This window comes from Perca flavescens, chromosome 19, assembly GCF_004354835.1.
Source record: "Perca flavescens isolate YP-PL-M2 chromosome 19, PFLA_1.0, whole genome shotgun sequence".
Lineage (NCBI taxonomy): Eukaryota > Metazoa > Chordata > Actinopteri > Perciformes > Percidae > Perca > Perca flavescens.
In genome coordinates, this window is record NC_041349.1 from 47501 (window position 1) to 60000 (window position 12500).

The following is a 12500-nucleotide window of genomic DNA, read 5'->3' on the forward strand; positions in this document are numbered from 1 at the left end:
TCTTCACAAGATAAATAACTGATCAGTTCACTACTTTCATTGAATTTGGGCGTTTTAGTCAATTTTATAGCTTTAAAAAAATGTTTTGATAAAAGAACATCAGGAAAAGCACCGAAAGAATCGACAAAAACATCAGAAAAAGTGACTAAAACATCAAAATAGTTCCAAAAACATCAGGAAAAGTGTCAAAAAAAGATGACCAAAACACTGAAAAAAGTTTAAATTTTTATACAGAAAAGCAAAGTTGCACAAAGACAACAGCAGGGTTATTATCCTGTGTGTCTGTGTGCCTTTTGCAAGGCACCGTATCTGTGTCACATTCTCATTAGGGGCTGAGCCCCCCTAAAGGTCTGGTCCTAGAACTGCCCCTGTTAGGGGCTGAACCCCCCTAAATGTCTGGTCCTAGAACTGCCCCTGTTAGGGGCTGAGCCCTCCTAAAGGTCTGGTCCTAGAACTGCCCCTGTTATGGGCTGAGCCCTCCTAAATGTATGGTCCTAGAACTGCCCCTGTTAGGAGCTGAACCCCCCTAAATGTCTGGTCCTAGAACTGCCCCTGTTAGGGGCTGAACCCCCCTAAAGGTCTGGTCCTAGAACTGCCCCTGTTAGGGGCTGAACCCCCCTAAAGGTCTGGTCCTAGAACTGCCCTGTTAGGGGCTGAGCCCTCCTAAAGGTCTGGTCCTAGAACTGCCCCTGTTAGGGGCTGAGCCCTCCTAAAGGTCTCCTAAAGGCGATCTTATATACCTTAAATAACCTGGTAATAGTTATGTTAGGACATTCTGAAACGCTTAACGTGGTTTAATGTACCTAAACAACCATCAATCATCACCAATCTCTCTCATATTGCTCCTCATAACCACTGAAAACTGTCAAAACATCTAACCCCTCCGATCAGGAAAAAGCTTAATGTTTCCTTACATTAGGCTGTAAGGAGGCAGAAACGCTTAATGTCACATAACGTCCATAATAATGGGACTTTGGTTTACATGCAATATGAGAGATAAAATTGGTGATGATTGATCATTGTTTAGGTACATTAAACCACGTTAAGCTTTTTCACGTTAAGCGTTTTCTAATGTCCCGTTATGTCAGGTTTGGGGAGAGTGTAGTATGTTCTGGATGAATGGGTGAGTAGTCTGGTCTCTAAACTGTGGATCAGTGTTCCCCAAAGCCCAAGATGTTGTCCTCAAATGTCTTGTTTTGTCCACAACTCAAAGATATTCAGTTTAGTTGACAACTTATGAACTAATCCAATCATCTTTCTTCTCTCTACTAATATAGATTTATTTAACATTTACATGTGGTGACTTTTAAATGTCAGTATGGTTAAATAAATGGAACACAATTCATGTACAGCTTGTTAAGTGTTTGTTGTGGGAGAGGACTATTTAATGTTGTTCAGGAAGTCCAGAGACTAATGGAGGCCAAATGCTTATTACAGTCATTATCAGGTTGTAACGGTATGTTTATCTTCCCCTATAAGTGGTTTGTTCCAGCATCATTATGGCCTATGTTTAGGTTCTAGTGGCGGCGCCCACTAGTGGGCGTAGTAGTTCTGACGGGAGCACAGCAGAAGGTAAGGTGAGGAAGTATAAGAGCACCAAATGTCCTGGTAAAGAGGCAGTTTTAATTTATATGTACCTCTGCTCAGATCCTCCTTTCCAGTCCGAATCCTAACCCTGAACCATTACACCCCACCAGTCTTTAGTACGGTCCATCAGAAGTGGACATGTCCAGAGTGTGGATTGGGCTGCAGGTTCCGGTCCAGCTGCCTGCTGACCGAGTAGTGTTGGGCCAAGGACTCGTCCGTCCACTCTGTTCTGGACAGCAGCTGGTCCATGTGAGGCCCCAGAGTCCTGTGTGGGAGTTGGTATGGACTGAGACCGGGCTCCCGCTCCAGTAGGGACTGTCCAGGGGCTCGATGTGGCCCCTCAGAACCATAATGTGGACCCGTCAGTACAGAAGTGTCCCGATGCTCGCCCATTGGATACAGCTGCTTTTTATGGATCTGAATTTGGTCCTGGTGCGCTATTCTCGCATGGCACAGCTGCTTTTTGTGAACTTCAAGATCCATCTGGGTATGGTACTGCTGTTTCTTCTGATTCTGAATGTTGTCCTGGTCCTGAAGGTCCATCTGGGTATGGTACTGCTGTTTCTTCTGATTCTGGATGTTGTCCTGGTCCTGAAGGTCCATCTGGGTATGGTACTGCTGTTTCTTCTGATTTTGAATGTTGTCCTGGTCCTGAAGGTCCATCTGGGTATGGTACTGCTGTTTCTTCTGATTCTGAATGTTGTCCTGGTCCTGAAGGTCCATCTGGGTGTGGTACTGCTGTTTCTTCTGATTCTGAATGTTGTCCTGGTCCTGAAGGTCCATCTGGGTATGGTACTGCTGTTTCTTCTGATTCTGAATGTTGTCCTGGTCCTGCTGGTCCATCTGGGTATTCTTCTGGTTGTGGTCCGTGCCGTGTTGGTCTACCTGAGCCTGGTACTGCTTCTTGTGATTTTGGATTTGCTCTTGTTGTTCCTGGTTGTCCTGAAGGTCCATCTGGGCATGGAACTGCTGCTTCTTTTGGCTCTGGATCTGGTTGTGGACCTGGTTCTTGATGTCCTTCCAGTGTCGCCCTCTGAGGACCGGTTCCAGGTCCAGACAACGCTGACAAATCTCCTTCCCTGGCACCGACTGGACCAGAACGTGGACTCCCAACTGTCTCCAGACTGCCTCCTTCTCTGCAGACGACCAGGGCCGACGTCGGACCTTCCTCGGAGCAACGGGAACTGAAAGACAGATGGAAACGTTGGACTTCACGAACACGTACAGACTTCCCAAACACGTACACACTTCCCGCACATATATTAGTAATTGGTGGTGTCATGATTTTTAATCGAAAATTGAACAAATTATCTTTCAATTTCTGCTATTGAAATCAGAAGCAGGATCGGCGATTCCCTCAGTGTTTTTTCTCTCTCCAACAACAGACACATCGTAACTTACCGGCTGGTAGCATGCAGCTAAAGACATAGGGTAATGTTAGCTTAGCTGTAGCTTGGAGCTACACTTTTCCAGACCCCATGGCCATTGCCGGAGATAACGGAGAAACAGAAAATCCTCCTACTTCCTTGAAGTCACCGTGTGGCAACATTTTGTCTTCCCGTGCCAAGCGTGAGTGAGTTATGAAAACAAACAACGAAGGTAAAGCATGTGTGCTCGGACGGGTCTCCATGGTGCATTCATGTACACTTTGTTAAACTAATGGTGCATTCATGTGCACCCTGTAAACTCAGAGAGAACTCAAACAGTTGTTGTAAATATATAACTTCTGCCATCTTGTGGCTCTTACTGTGACATTGTCGTCACTGCTTAAAAGTTTGAATCGAAAGTCAAATTGAATTGTGACTCCCCTATTAGTAATGGATTGATGGCGAGCTGAATCCAGGAGGACCCACCTGTGATCGGGGTCTGCAGTCTGGACTCTATTTGAATCATGGAGGTCAGCGGTCGGTTACTGCTCTGTGCTGGAACTACAGACAGGTAGAGAGACAGAAAACAACATCAAACAGCACTCAGTCATTTCATACTCTGTGCATACTGTGCATGGACCGGGGTAAAGATCAACGGTTAGAAGTCAGTGGTCAGGACCAGGACTCACCCTCCGGTCTTGGGTTAGATGGCTCTTTACACTTCTCACTTATTGATTGGACCGATCGTTTCTTCAGCTTAGCGTCTTCTACTGAAGTGGCTAGAAAAAAAATGCAAAGCAGTTGGGGGATTGATCATACAACCGTGTGAATCAGTGATAGTAAGTTTATGTATATAACATTTAACCAGACATCCCACATGGTTGACTCAGGGGTTACCTGTGTGGTGGTCTGGGTCCAGCAGCCCCAGGTTGTCCCACTCCCTCCCCAGCAGGTGGTAGAAGTCGGTTGTCTTGGCTGCAGCCTCCCAGTCTCCGTCCTGCAGAGTCTCTCCGATGGCTATCTCGCAAACCGTCTTCAGTGTGGTCTTCACGGCCAGCGGAGGTCGACTCCAGCGGTATCCCGAAGCTTTTCTGGCAGCGGCCAGCACCAGGCTGAGGCGGCCCGGAGCCAGAAGGTCCTGCAGGGTCCGAACGCCAGAGTCCAGAGATATAGCAGCGAGGACGAACCTGCCGAGCTCCCGCAGCTTCTGACTTACGTAGTCGTACCGCCTCTGGCTGCCATCTTGGTTCCCCATCAACTTGTTTCCGTATTTACAGATCAGCCAATCAGATTTGACCTAGACAGAGCAGGGGAGTCAGCACAGAGACAGGTAGAGAGACAGACAGACAGGTAGAGAGTGTACAGACCTGGTGTGAGACGTGGTCCTGGTTCATGCGATGCAGGACTTCGCTGCAGCTCTCAGACGCTCCGCTGGAAATGGGAAGGAGGCGGGACGCTGCAGCCTGGACCCTACTGCGCTTCCTGGGCAGCTCTGCCCCACCGGGGTCACAGGTCACATCATGGTCCACCCTGGGGTCAGAGGTCACGGGCCGCTTGGTCCCGGTCTGGTGTGCTGTGGACTTATCTCCCAAGGGGTCAGAAGGTGCATCCTCTGTGGCCGCGTTGTCTGCTGGATCACAGGCCGACTTACCTGTGGGGTCAGTGGTTGTGTCGGCTGTGGAGGTGGGGTCTCTTGAGGGGTCAATGGTGCAAGGGTTAGTGGTTGTGGAGGTGGGGTCTCTTGAGGGGTCAGTGGTTGTGTCTGAAGTGGAGGTGGGGTCACTCGAGGGGTCAGTGGTTGTGTCTGCTGTGGAGGTGGGGTCCCTTGAGGGATCAGTGGTGGAGGTGGGGTCCCTTGAGGGGTCAGGGGTCAGCTTCTTGCGGCAGGACGCCTGATGTTTCCAGAGGTCAGCGCGGAGGAAGAAACCGAGGCAGAGCGGGCAGGGGAGGTAGTTCCTTGCATCCACTTCCTCTGAGGGCTGACGCCACGGGACGATCTCTCCACTGCCCTGTCTGATCACCTGGGAGACAGACAGGCAGAGAGACAGGTGGACAGACAGAGAGACAGAGAAAAGGCTTGAATATTGTGCAGGTAGATTCCACTGCAGGTAAACAGACCTGGTAGTAAAATCTGATCTGAGTGATCAAAACACAAGGGGACAGCTGTATGTACGGGTAAACCCCTCTCAGTGAGAACTGGTACGTGTCCTGGGTCACATTAAGGACCGCCTACTCAACTAATGTGAGGGGACTATTGCTGTGTTCATCTGGTGTTGGACACATGGGGAAAAGTGCCTGATGTCGGAACAACAACTCTGAAACTCTGGAAAGATTTTGGTGTCCGACACAATGTTTTATTAACGGTAAGTTAGACAAGTACTTGAGTAAAGAACTGAGAAACCAGTGATGTGTCTCAAAGCACCTACTTGTACACTTCATATTTTTAAGTATATAGTGTAGACAACACACTGAAAGTACTTGGATGACCCCCTGAAAATGGTCAAAAAGTTCAGTGTGGAAAAATTGACCCTACTCGCACTGGCGCCAGGCACCATCTGGACTACAAAGCGGAAAGGGGAAGGACCAGGTACGTTGACCGGCAGCTGTGGTCAGTTAGTGGACTAACAGCAGGAAGTGGTCAGAGACCATTAGCAGTGGACTACAGCAGGAAGTGGTCAGAGACCATTAGCAGTGGACTACAGCAGGAAGTGGTCAGAGACCATTAGCAGTGGGCTACAGCAGGAAGTGGTCAGAGAACGTTAGTGGACTACAGCAGGAAGTGGTCAGAGACCATTAGCAGTGGACTACAGCAGGAAGTGGTCAGAGACCATTAGCAGTGGGCTACAGCAGGAAGTTGTCAGAGACCATTAGCAGTGGACTACAGCAGGAAGTGGTCAGAGACCATTAGTGGACTACAGCAGGAAGTGGTCAGAGACCATTAGCAGTGGACTACAGCAGGAAGTGGTCAGAGACCATTAGCAGTGGGCTACAGCAGGAAGTGGTCAGAGACCATTAGTGGACTACAGCAGGAAGTGGTCAGAGACCATTAGCAGTGGACTACAGCAGGAAGTGGTCAGAGACCATTAGCAGTGGACTACAGCAGGAAGTGGACAGATACCATTAGCAGTGGACTACAGCAGGAAGTGGTCAGAGACCGTTAGTGGACTACAGCAGGAAGTGGTCAGAGACCATTAGCAGTGGACTACAGCAGGAAGTGGTCAGAGACCATTAGCAGTGAACTACAGCAGGAAGTGGTCAGAGACCATTAGCAGTGGACTACAGCAGGAAGTGGTCAGAGGCCATTAGCAGTGGACTACAGCAGGAAGTGGTCAGAGACCGTTAGTGGACTACAAACCAGTCAGTTAGCTAAACTTCAAGCGTGCATTAAAGATATAAAATCCTGGATGACCTATAATTTTCTGATGTTAAACTGTAACAAAACTGAAGTTATTGTGCTGGGCCCTAAACACCTCAGAACCTCATTATCTCAAGACATAGCTGCTCTGGATGGTATTGCCCTGGCCTCCAGCACTACTGTCAGAAATCTAGGAGTTATTTTTGATACCATCTAAAACAAACCTCTAGAGGTCATCTTCGTTGCCAAAATTAGGAATATCCTGTCTCAAAGCGATGCTGAAAAACTAGTCCATGCATTCGTTACTTCCAGGCTGGACTATTGTAATTCCCTACTGTCAGGTTGCTCAAGTAAGTCCCTTAAGACTCTCCAGCTGATCCAGAATGCTGCAGCGCGTGTTCTCAAAAGAACTAAGAAAAGAGATCATATTTCTCCTGTATTAGCTTCTCTGCACTGGCTTCCTGTTGAATCCAGGATTGAGTTTAAAATCCTTCTCTTGACCTACAAAGCTCTAAATGGTCTAGCACCATCATATCTAGAAGAGCTCCTAATACCCTATTGTCCCACTAGAGCCCTGCGCTCCCAGAATGCAGAGTTACTGGTGGTACCTAGAGTCTCTAAAAAGTAGAATGGGAGCCAGAGCCTTCAGTTATCAGGCTCCTCTCCTATGGAACCAGCTCCCGATCTGGGTTCGGGGGGCAGAAACTGTAATCGCTTTCAAGAATGAACTTAAAACTCTTCTATTTGATAAAGCTTATAGTTAGGGAGTGAGGAGTTGCTTCTTTTCATAGTCGTCAGATTAATAATATATAACAAAAGTAGAGGGAGGCAGGCCAGCCAAGCCCGATCCGGCAGGGCAGAGTTCAAAGCCCGAACAGGCTACCTCTCCTTATGTCCTGTCTCTCTTAGTTAGTTAGTCCTTATGTTTTTTCCCCCAGCGTATTTCCTTGGAGAACGTTGGCACCAAGATCCTGGTTGCAGCTGTCGCCGTGGTCCTGCTGCACTCCCTGCTGAGCTCAGCGGTGCCCTGCAATGTCATGCTGCTTCCTGCTGAACCCTGCTGCTTCCTGCTGAACCCTGCTGCTTCCTGCTGCTTCCTGCTGCTTCCTGCGGAACCCTGCTGCTTCCTGCTGAACCCTGCTGAACCCTGCTGAACCCTGCTGCGTCCTGCTGCGTCCTGCTGCTTCCTGCTGAACCCTGCTGCTTCCTGCTGAACCCTGCTGCGTCCTGCTGAACCCTGCTGAACCCTGCTGCTTCCTGTCGCTTCCTGCTGAACCCTGCTGCTTCCTGCTGAACCCTGCTGCTTCCTGCTGAACCCTGCTGAACCCTGCTGCTTCCTGCTGAACCCTGCAGCTTCCAGCTGAACACTGCTGCGTCCTGCTGCTTCCTGCTGAACCCTGCTGCTTCCTGCTGAACCCTGCTGAACCCTGCTGCGTCCTGCTGAACCCTGCAGCTTCCTGTTGAACCCTGCTGAACCCTGCTGAACCCTGCTGCGTCCTGCTGAACCCTGCTGCGTCCTGCTGAACCCTGCAGCTTCCTGCTGAACCCTGCTGAACCCTGCTGCTTCCTGCTGAACCCTGCAGCTTCCTGTTGCTTCCTGCTGTTTCCTGCTGAACCTTGCAGCTTCCGGTTGCTTCCTGCTGCTTCCTGCTGAACCCTGCTGCTTCCTGCTGAACCCTGCAGCTTCCTGTTGCTTCCTGCTGCTTCCTGCTGAACCCTGCTGAACCCTGCTGCTTCCTGCTGAACCCTGCTGCTTCCTGTTGCTTCCTGCTGCTTCCTGCTACATCCATCCATGCTCTGCTGGGCCACGCTACATCCTGTAACGCCCTGCAGCATCCTGATATGATATGAATTACTACGACTACCATTTGAAGTCACTGTTCCATTATTAATTTGACTATTATCGCCAATGTTCATCATATCCCCAACTGGCACCGTCAGACACCGCCTACCAAGAGCCTGGGTCTGTCCCGTCAGACTACGCCTACCAAGAGCCTGGGTCTGTCCCGTCAGACACCTCCTACCAAGAGCCTGGGTCTGTCCCACCTCCTACCAAGAGCCTGGGTCTGTCCCGTCAGACACCTCCTACCAAGAGCCTGGGTCTGTCCCGTCAGACACCACCTACCAAGAGCCCGGGTCTGTCCCGTCAGACACCTCCTACCAAGAGCCCGGGTCTGTCCCGTCAGACACCACCTACCAAGAGCCCGGGTCTGTCCCGTCAGACACCTCCTACCAAGAGTCTGGGTCTGTCCCGTCAGACACCTCCTACCAAGAGCCTGGGTCTGTCCCATCAGACACCGCCTACCAAGAGCCTGGGTCTGTCCACCCTCCTACCAAGAGCCTGGGTCTGTCCCATCGGACACCTCCTACCAAGAGCCTGGGTCTGTCCCGTCAGACACCTCCTACCAAGAGCCTGGGTCTGTCCCGTCAGACACCTCCTACCAAGAGCCCGGGTCTGTCCCGTCAGACACCTCCTACCAAGAGCCTGGGTCTGTCCCGTTAGACACCGCCTACCAAGAGCCTGGGTCTGTCCCATCAGACACCGCCTACCAAGAGCCTGGGTCTGTCCCGTCAGACACCTCCTACCAAGAGTCTGGGTCTGTCCCGTCAGACACCTCCTACCAATAGCCCGGGTCTGTCCCGTCAGACACCTCCTACCAAGAGCCTGGGTCTGTCCCGTTAGACACCGCCTACCAAGAGCCTGGGTCTGTCCCGTTAGACACCGCCTACCAAGAGCCTGGGTCTGTCCCGTCAGACACCGCCTACCAAGAGCCTGGGTCTGTCCCGTCAGACACCGCCTACCAAGAGCCTGGGTCAGTCCCGTCAGACACCGCCTACCAAGAGCCTGGGTCTGTCCCGTCAGACACCTCCTACCAAGAGCCTGGGTCTGTCCCGTCAGACACCTCCTACCAAGAGCCTGGGTCAGTCCCGTCAGACACCGCCTACCAAGAGCCTGGGTCTGTCCCGTCAGACACCTCCTACCAAGAGCCTGGGTCTGTCCCGTCAGACACCGCCTACCAAGAGCCTGGGTCTGTCCCGTCAGACACCGCCTACCAAGAGCCTGGGTCTGTCCCGTCAGACACCTCCTACCAAGAGCCTGGGTCTGTCCCGTCAGACACCGCCTACCAAGAGCCTGGGTCTGTCCCGTCAGACACCTCCTACCAAGAGCCTGGGTCTGTCCCGTCAGACACCGCCTACCAAGAGCCTGGGTCTGTCCCGTCAGACACCACCTACCAAGAGCCTGGGTCTGTCCCGTCAGACACGTCCTACCCAGAGCCTGGGTCTGTCCCGTCAGACACCGCCTACCAAGAGCCTGGGTCTGTCCCATCAGACACCTCCTACCAAGAGCCCCGGTCTGTCCCGTCAGACACCTCCTACCAAGAGCCTGGGTCTGTCCCGTCAGACACCGCCTACCAAGAGCCTGGGTCTGTCCCATCAGACACCTCCTACCAAGAGCCTGGGTCTGTCCTGTCAGACACCTCCTACCAAGAGCCTGGGTCTGTCCCACAGACACCTCCTACCAAGAGCCTGGGTCTGTCCCAGGTTTCTTCCCAAGAGGGAGTTTTTCTCGCCACTGTCGCACTGCTTGCTCTTGAGGGAATTACTGTAATTGTTGGAATTGTTGGGTCTTTGTAAATTATAGAGTGTGGTCTAGACCTACTCTATCTGTAAAGCGTCTCGAGATAACTCTTGGTATGATTTGATACTATAAATAAAATTGAATTGAATACAGCAGGAATTGGTCAGAGACCATTAGTAAATAACTGAATGTTCTAAGTAAATAACAGAATGTTCTAAGTAAATAACAGAATGTTCTAAGTAAATAACAGAATGTTCTAAGTAAATAACAGAATGTTCTAAGTAAATAACAGAATGTTCTAAGTAAATAACAGAATGTTCTAAGTAAATAACAGAATGTTCTGAGTAAATAACAGAATGTTCTAAGTAAATAACAGAATGTTCTAAGTAAATAACAGAATGTTCTGAGTAAATAACAGAATGTTCTAAGTAAATAACAGAATGTTCTAAGTAAATAACAGAATGTTCTAAGTAAATAACAGAATGTTCTGAGTAAATAACAGAATGTTCTAAGTAAATAACAGAATGTTCTAAGTAAATAACTGAATGTTCTAAGTAAATAACTGAATGTTCTAAGTAAATAACAGAATGTTCTAAGTAAATAACAGAATGTTCTAAGTAAATAACAGAATGTTCTAAGTAAATGGGATAAATAGGTTTTTAATTATTTTTACAACTGAAATATTTCTTTTGTAACAGACAGAGGGAAAGTACCGTTGGGTACTAGAACCTTATTTGAGGTACTGGTACCGGTACTGGTACTACAGCAGTAAGCAGACTGAGACCCAGCCCTAGGGGACCTCAGGTCCTTAGAGCTGGGTCTCAGTCTGCTTAGAGTTATTTGAGGTACTGGTACTGGTACTACAGCAGTAAGCAGTACTGGTACCGGTACTACAGCAGTAAGCAGACCCAGCCCTAGGTGACCTCAGGTCCTTAGAGCTGTCGGTTCCTCCCTCAGGTGGTATTAAAAACGTTACAGGTACCTCGATGTTGTGCAGGTAGTTTCCGCGGCAGCGCAGGTGTTCCAGCAGCAGGTGGCGTTGCTTGGAGCCCGTGGGCAGCGCGCTGGCGGCCGCCACTTCCTGTTGGTCGGAGTGTTTCCTCAGCAGGTGGCGAGCGATCTTCACCTGCGGCCGGCGGCAGAACACGCAGTAATGCTTCTTATCCCAGCGCCTCTTCCCGTCGCTGTACGTTCGCTTCACCGTCACACCTTCCTTCTTCTCCTCCTGACAACGCCTCTTCTCCTTCTGGCTCCGCCCCTTCTCCTGCTGGCCCCGCCCCTTCTCCTTCTGGCCCCGCCTCTTGGCTCTCTGGCCCCGCCCACTCAGAGCGGCCGAGAAGGCAGCAGCGCGCCGGCGAGGCCGCCGGCCGCCAGGCTTCCTCGGTTCTTCCTCGGGACACGAGCTTTGGCTCGAGGCTTTTGGGTCGGTCCTGTTCGCCATGGCAACCTCAGTGTGGTCTAAGCGGTCTCCACGGTAACGGAGGACCCTGATTAGATACACACACACACACACACACACACACACACACACACACACACACACACACACACACACACACACACACACACACACACACACACATCAACAAACTGCACCAGATCACAATTAATAGTAAATAGATCGACAATATCAGACTGACATGACATGCTACTAAATGTTAACAGTGCCACGCCAGACTCCATACAAATACCTGGCAATTTAAAGTTTATCCACTGATGAGCACATAATCTAACATCGTAGAAAAGACAACCTAAATGTTTCCCAAATAATTAGTTAGGACTCCTCAATTCGGCATGAACTACAGCGGTCTCCATGGTAACAGAGGAGCCTGAGCAGGTATACACACACACACACACACACACACACACACACACACACACACACACACACACACACACACACACACACACACATTTCCGGAGATTAGTGTAGATGTCAGATCATTTACACAGTTTAAAAGCAGATTATTGAGAGTGTAAACAGCATCACGGTGTCTAATGTAGCATTAATCAGTTATTACATCAGACTGGACCAGATCCCAATTAATAGATCCACTCCAGACTCCATACAAATACCTGCCAATTTAAAGTTTCTCCACTCTTCAGCACATACACTAAGGTCGTAGAAAGACAACCACAGTGTTTCATAAATATGTAGTTAGTGCTCTTCAATTCGGCGTTAAGAAAAGTCACAGTTATTAAGACAGACTTCTAAATTGAAGTGCTGAATCTCAAGTCCTCCTCTCCTCGCACCAAACACACCGCCCGGGGATTACAGCGATCAGAGTCAACCTGTTTAATGAGTGCACGTTTTACTGTTAGAGTGTCCGGTTCTTAACTGATCTCAATGCCACATTAATTACAATAAAAACGATATTCCAACAAAGTCTCCAGTTATGTCGTATGGTGTAATAGTAAGCAAGGAACACTAAATCGGCTGTTTTTATAACGGAGTCTGGCGCTGCAGCCTCCCCGCACCGCTCGGCTTTTCCCGTGTTTTAGTGTTTATCTGTGTGTTCTGACCGACTGGCCAGAACCGATCAACCACGAACCGATCAACCGATAACTAATACAAGACATTAATAACTGCTCCGACTGGTGATGGAGGTGT

At 49.7% G+C, this 12500-nt stretch overlaps 1 protein-coding gene across 4 annotated transcripts in view; it reads right to left on the reverse strand.

Annotated features, from left to right (window-relative positions):
- Positions 1-12500, reverse strand: part of LOC114546005 (uncharacterized) — a 13542-nt gene that overhangs the window by 745 nt on the left and 297 nt on the right. For 2 of the 4 annotated variants that reach the window (XM_028564639.1, XM_028564640.1), the window contains exons 2-7: positions 10872-11376; positions 4322-4975; positions 3852-4251; positions 3644-3733; positions 3441-3515; positions 1-2771 (exon numbers count right to left, since the gene is read on the reverse strand). The exon at positions 1-2771 is cut by the window's left edge and continues 745 nt beyond it. In XM_028564639.1, coding sequence (XP_028420440.1) covers positions 1714-2771; positions 3441-3515; positions 3644-3733; positions 3852-4251; positions 4322-4975; positions 10872-11330 — 2736 coding nt within the window. In that variant the 5' untranslated portion in view covers positions 11331-11376 and the 3' untranslated portion in view covers positions 1-1713. Of the gene's footprint in view, positions 2772-3440; positions 3516-3643; positions 3734-3851; positions 4252-4321; positions 4976-10871; positions 11377-11580; positions 11689-12500 lie in introns of those variants that run through there. The other 2 variants (XM_028564642.1, XM_028564641.1) reach the window with 2 other exon arrangements.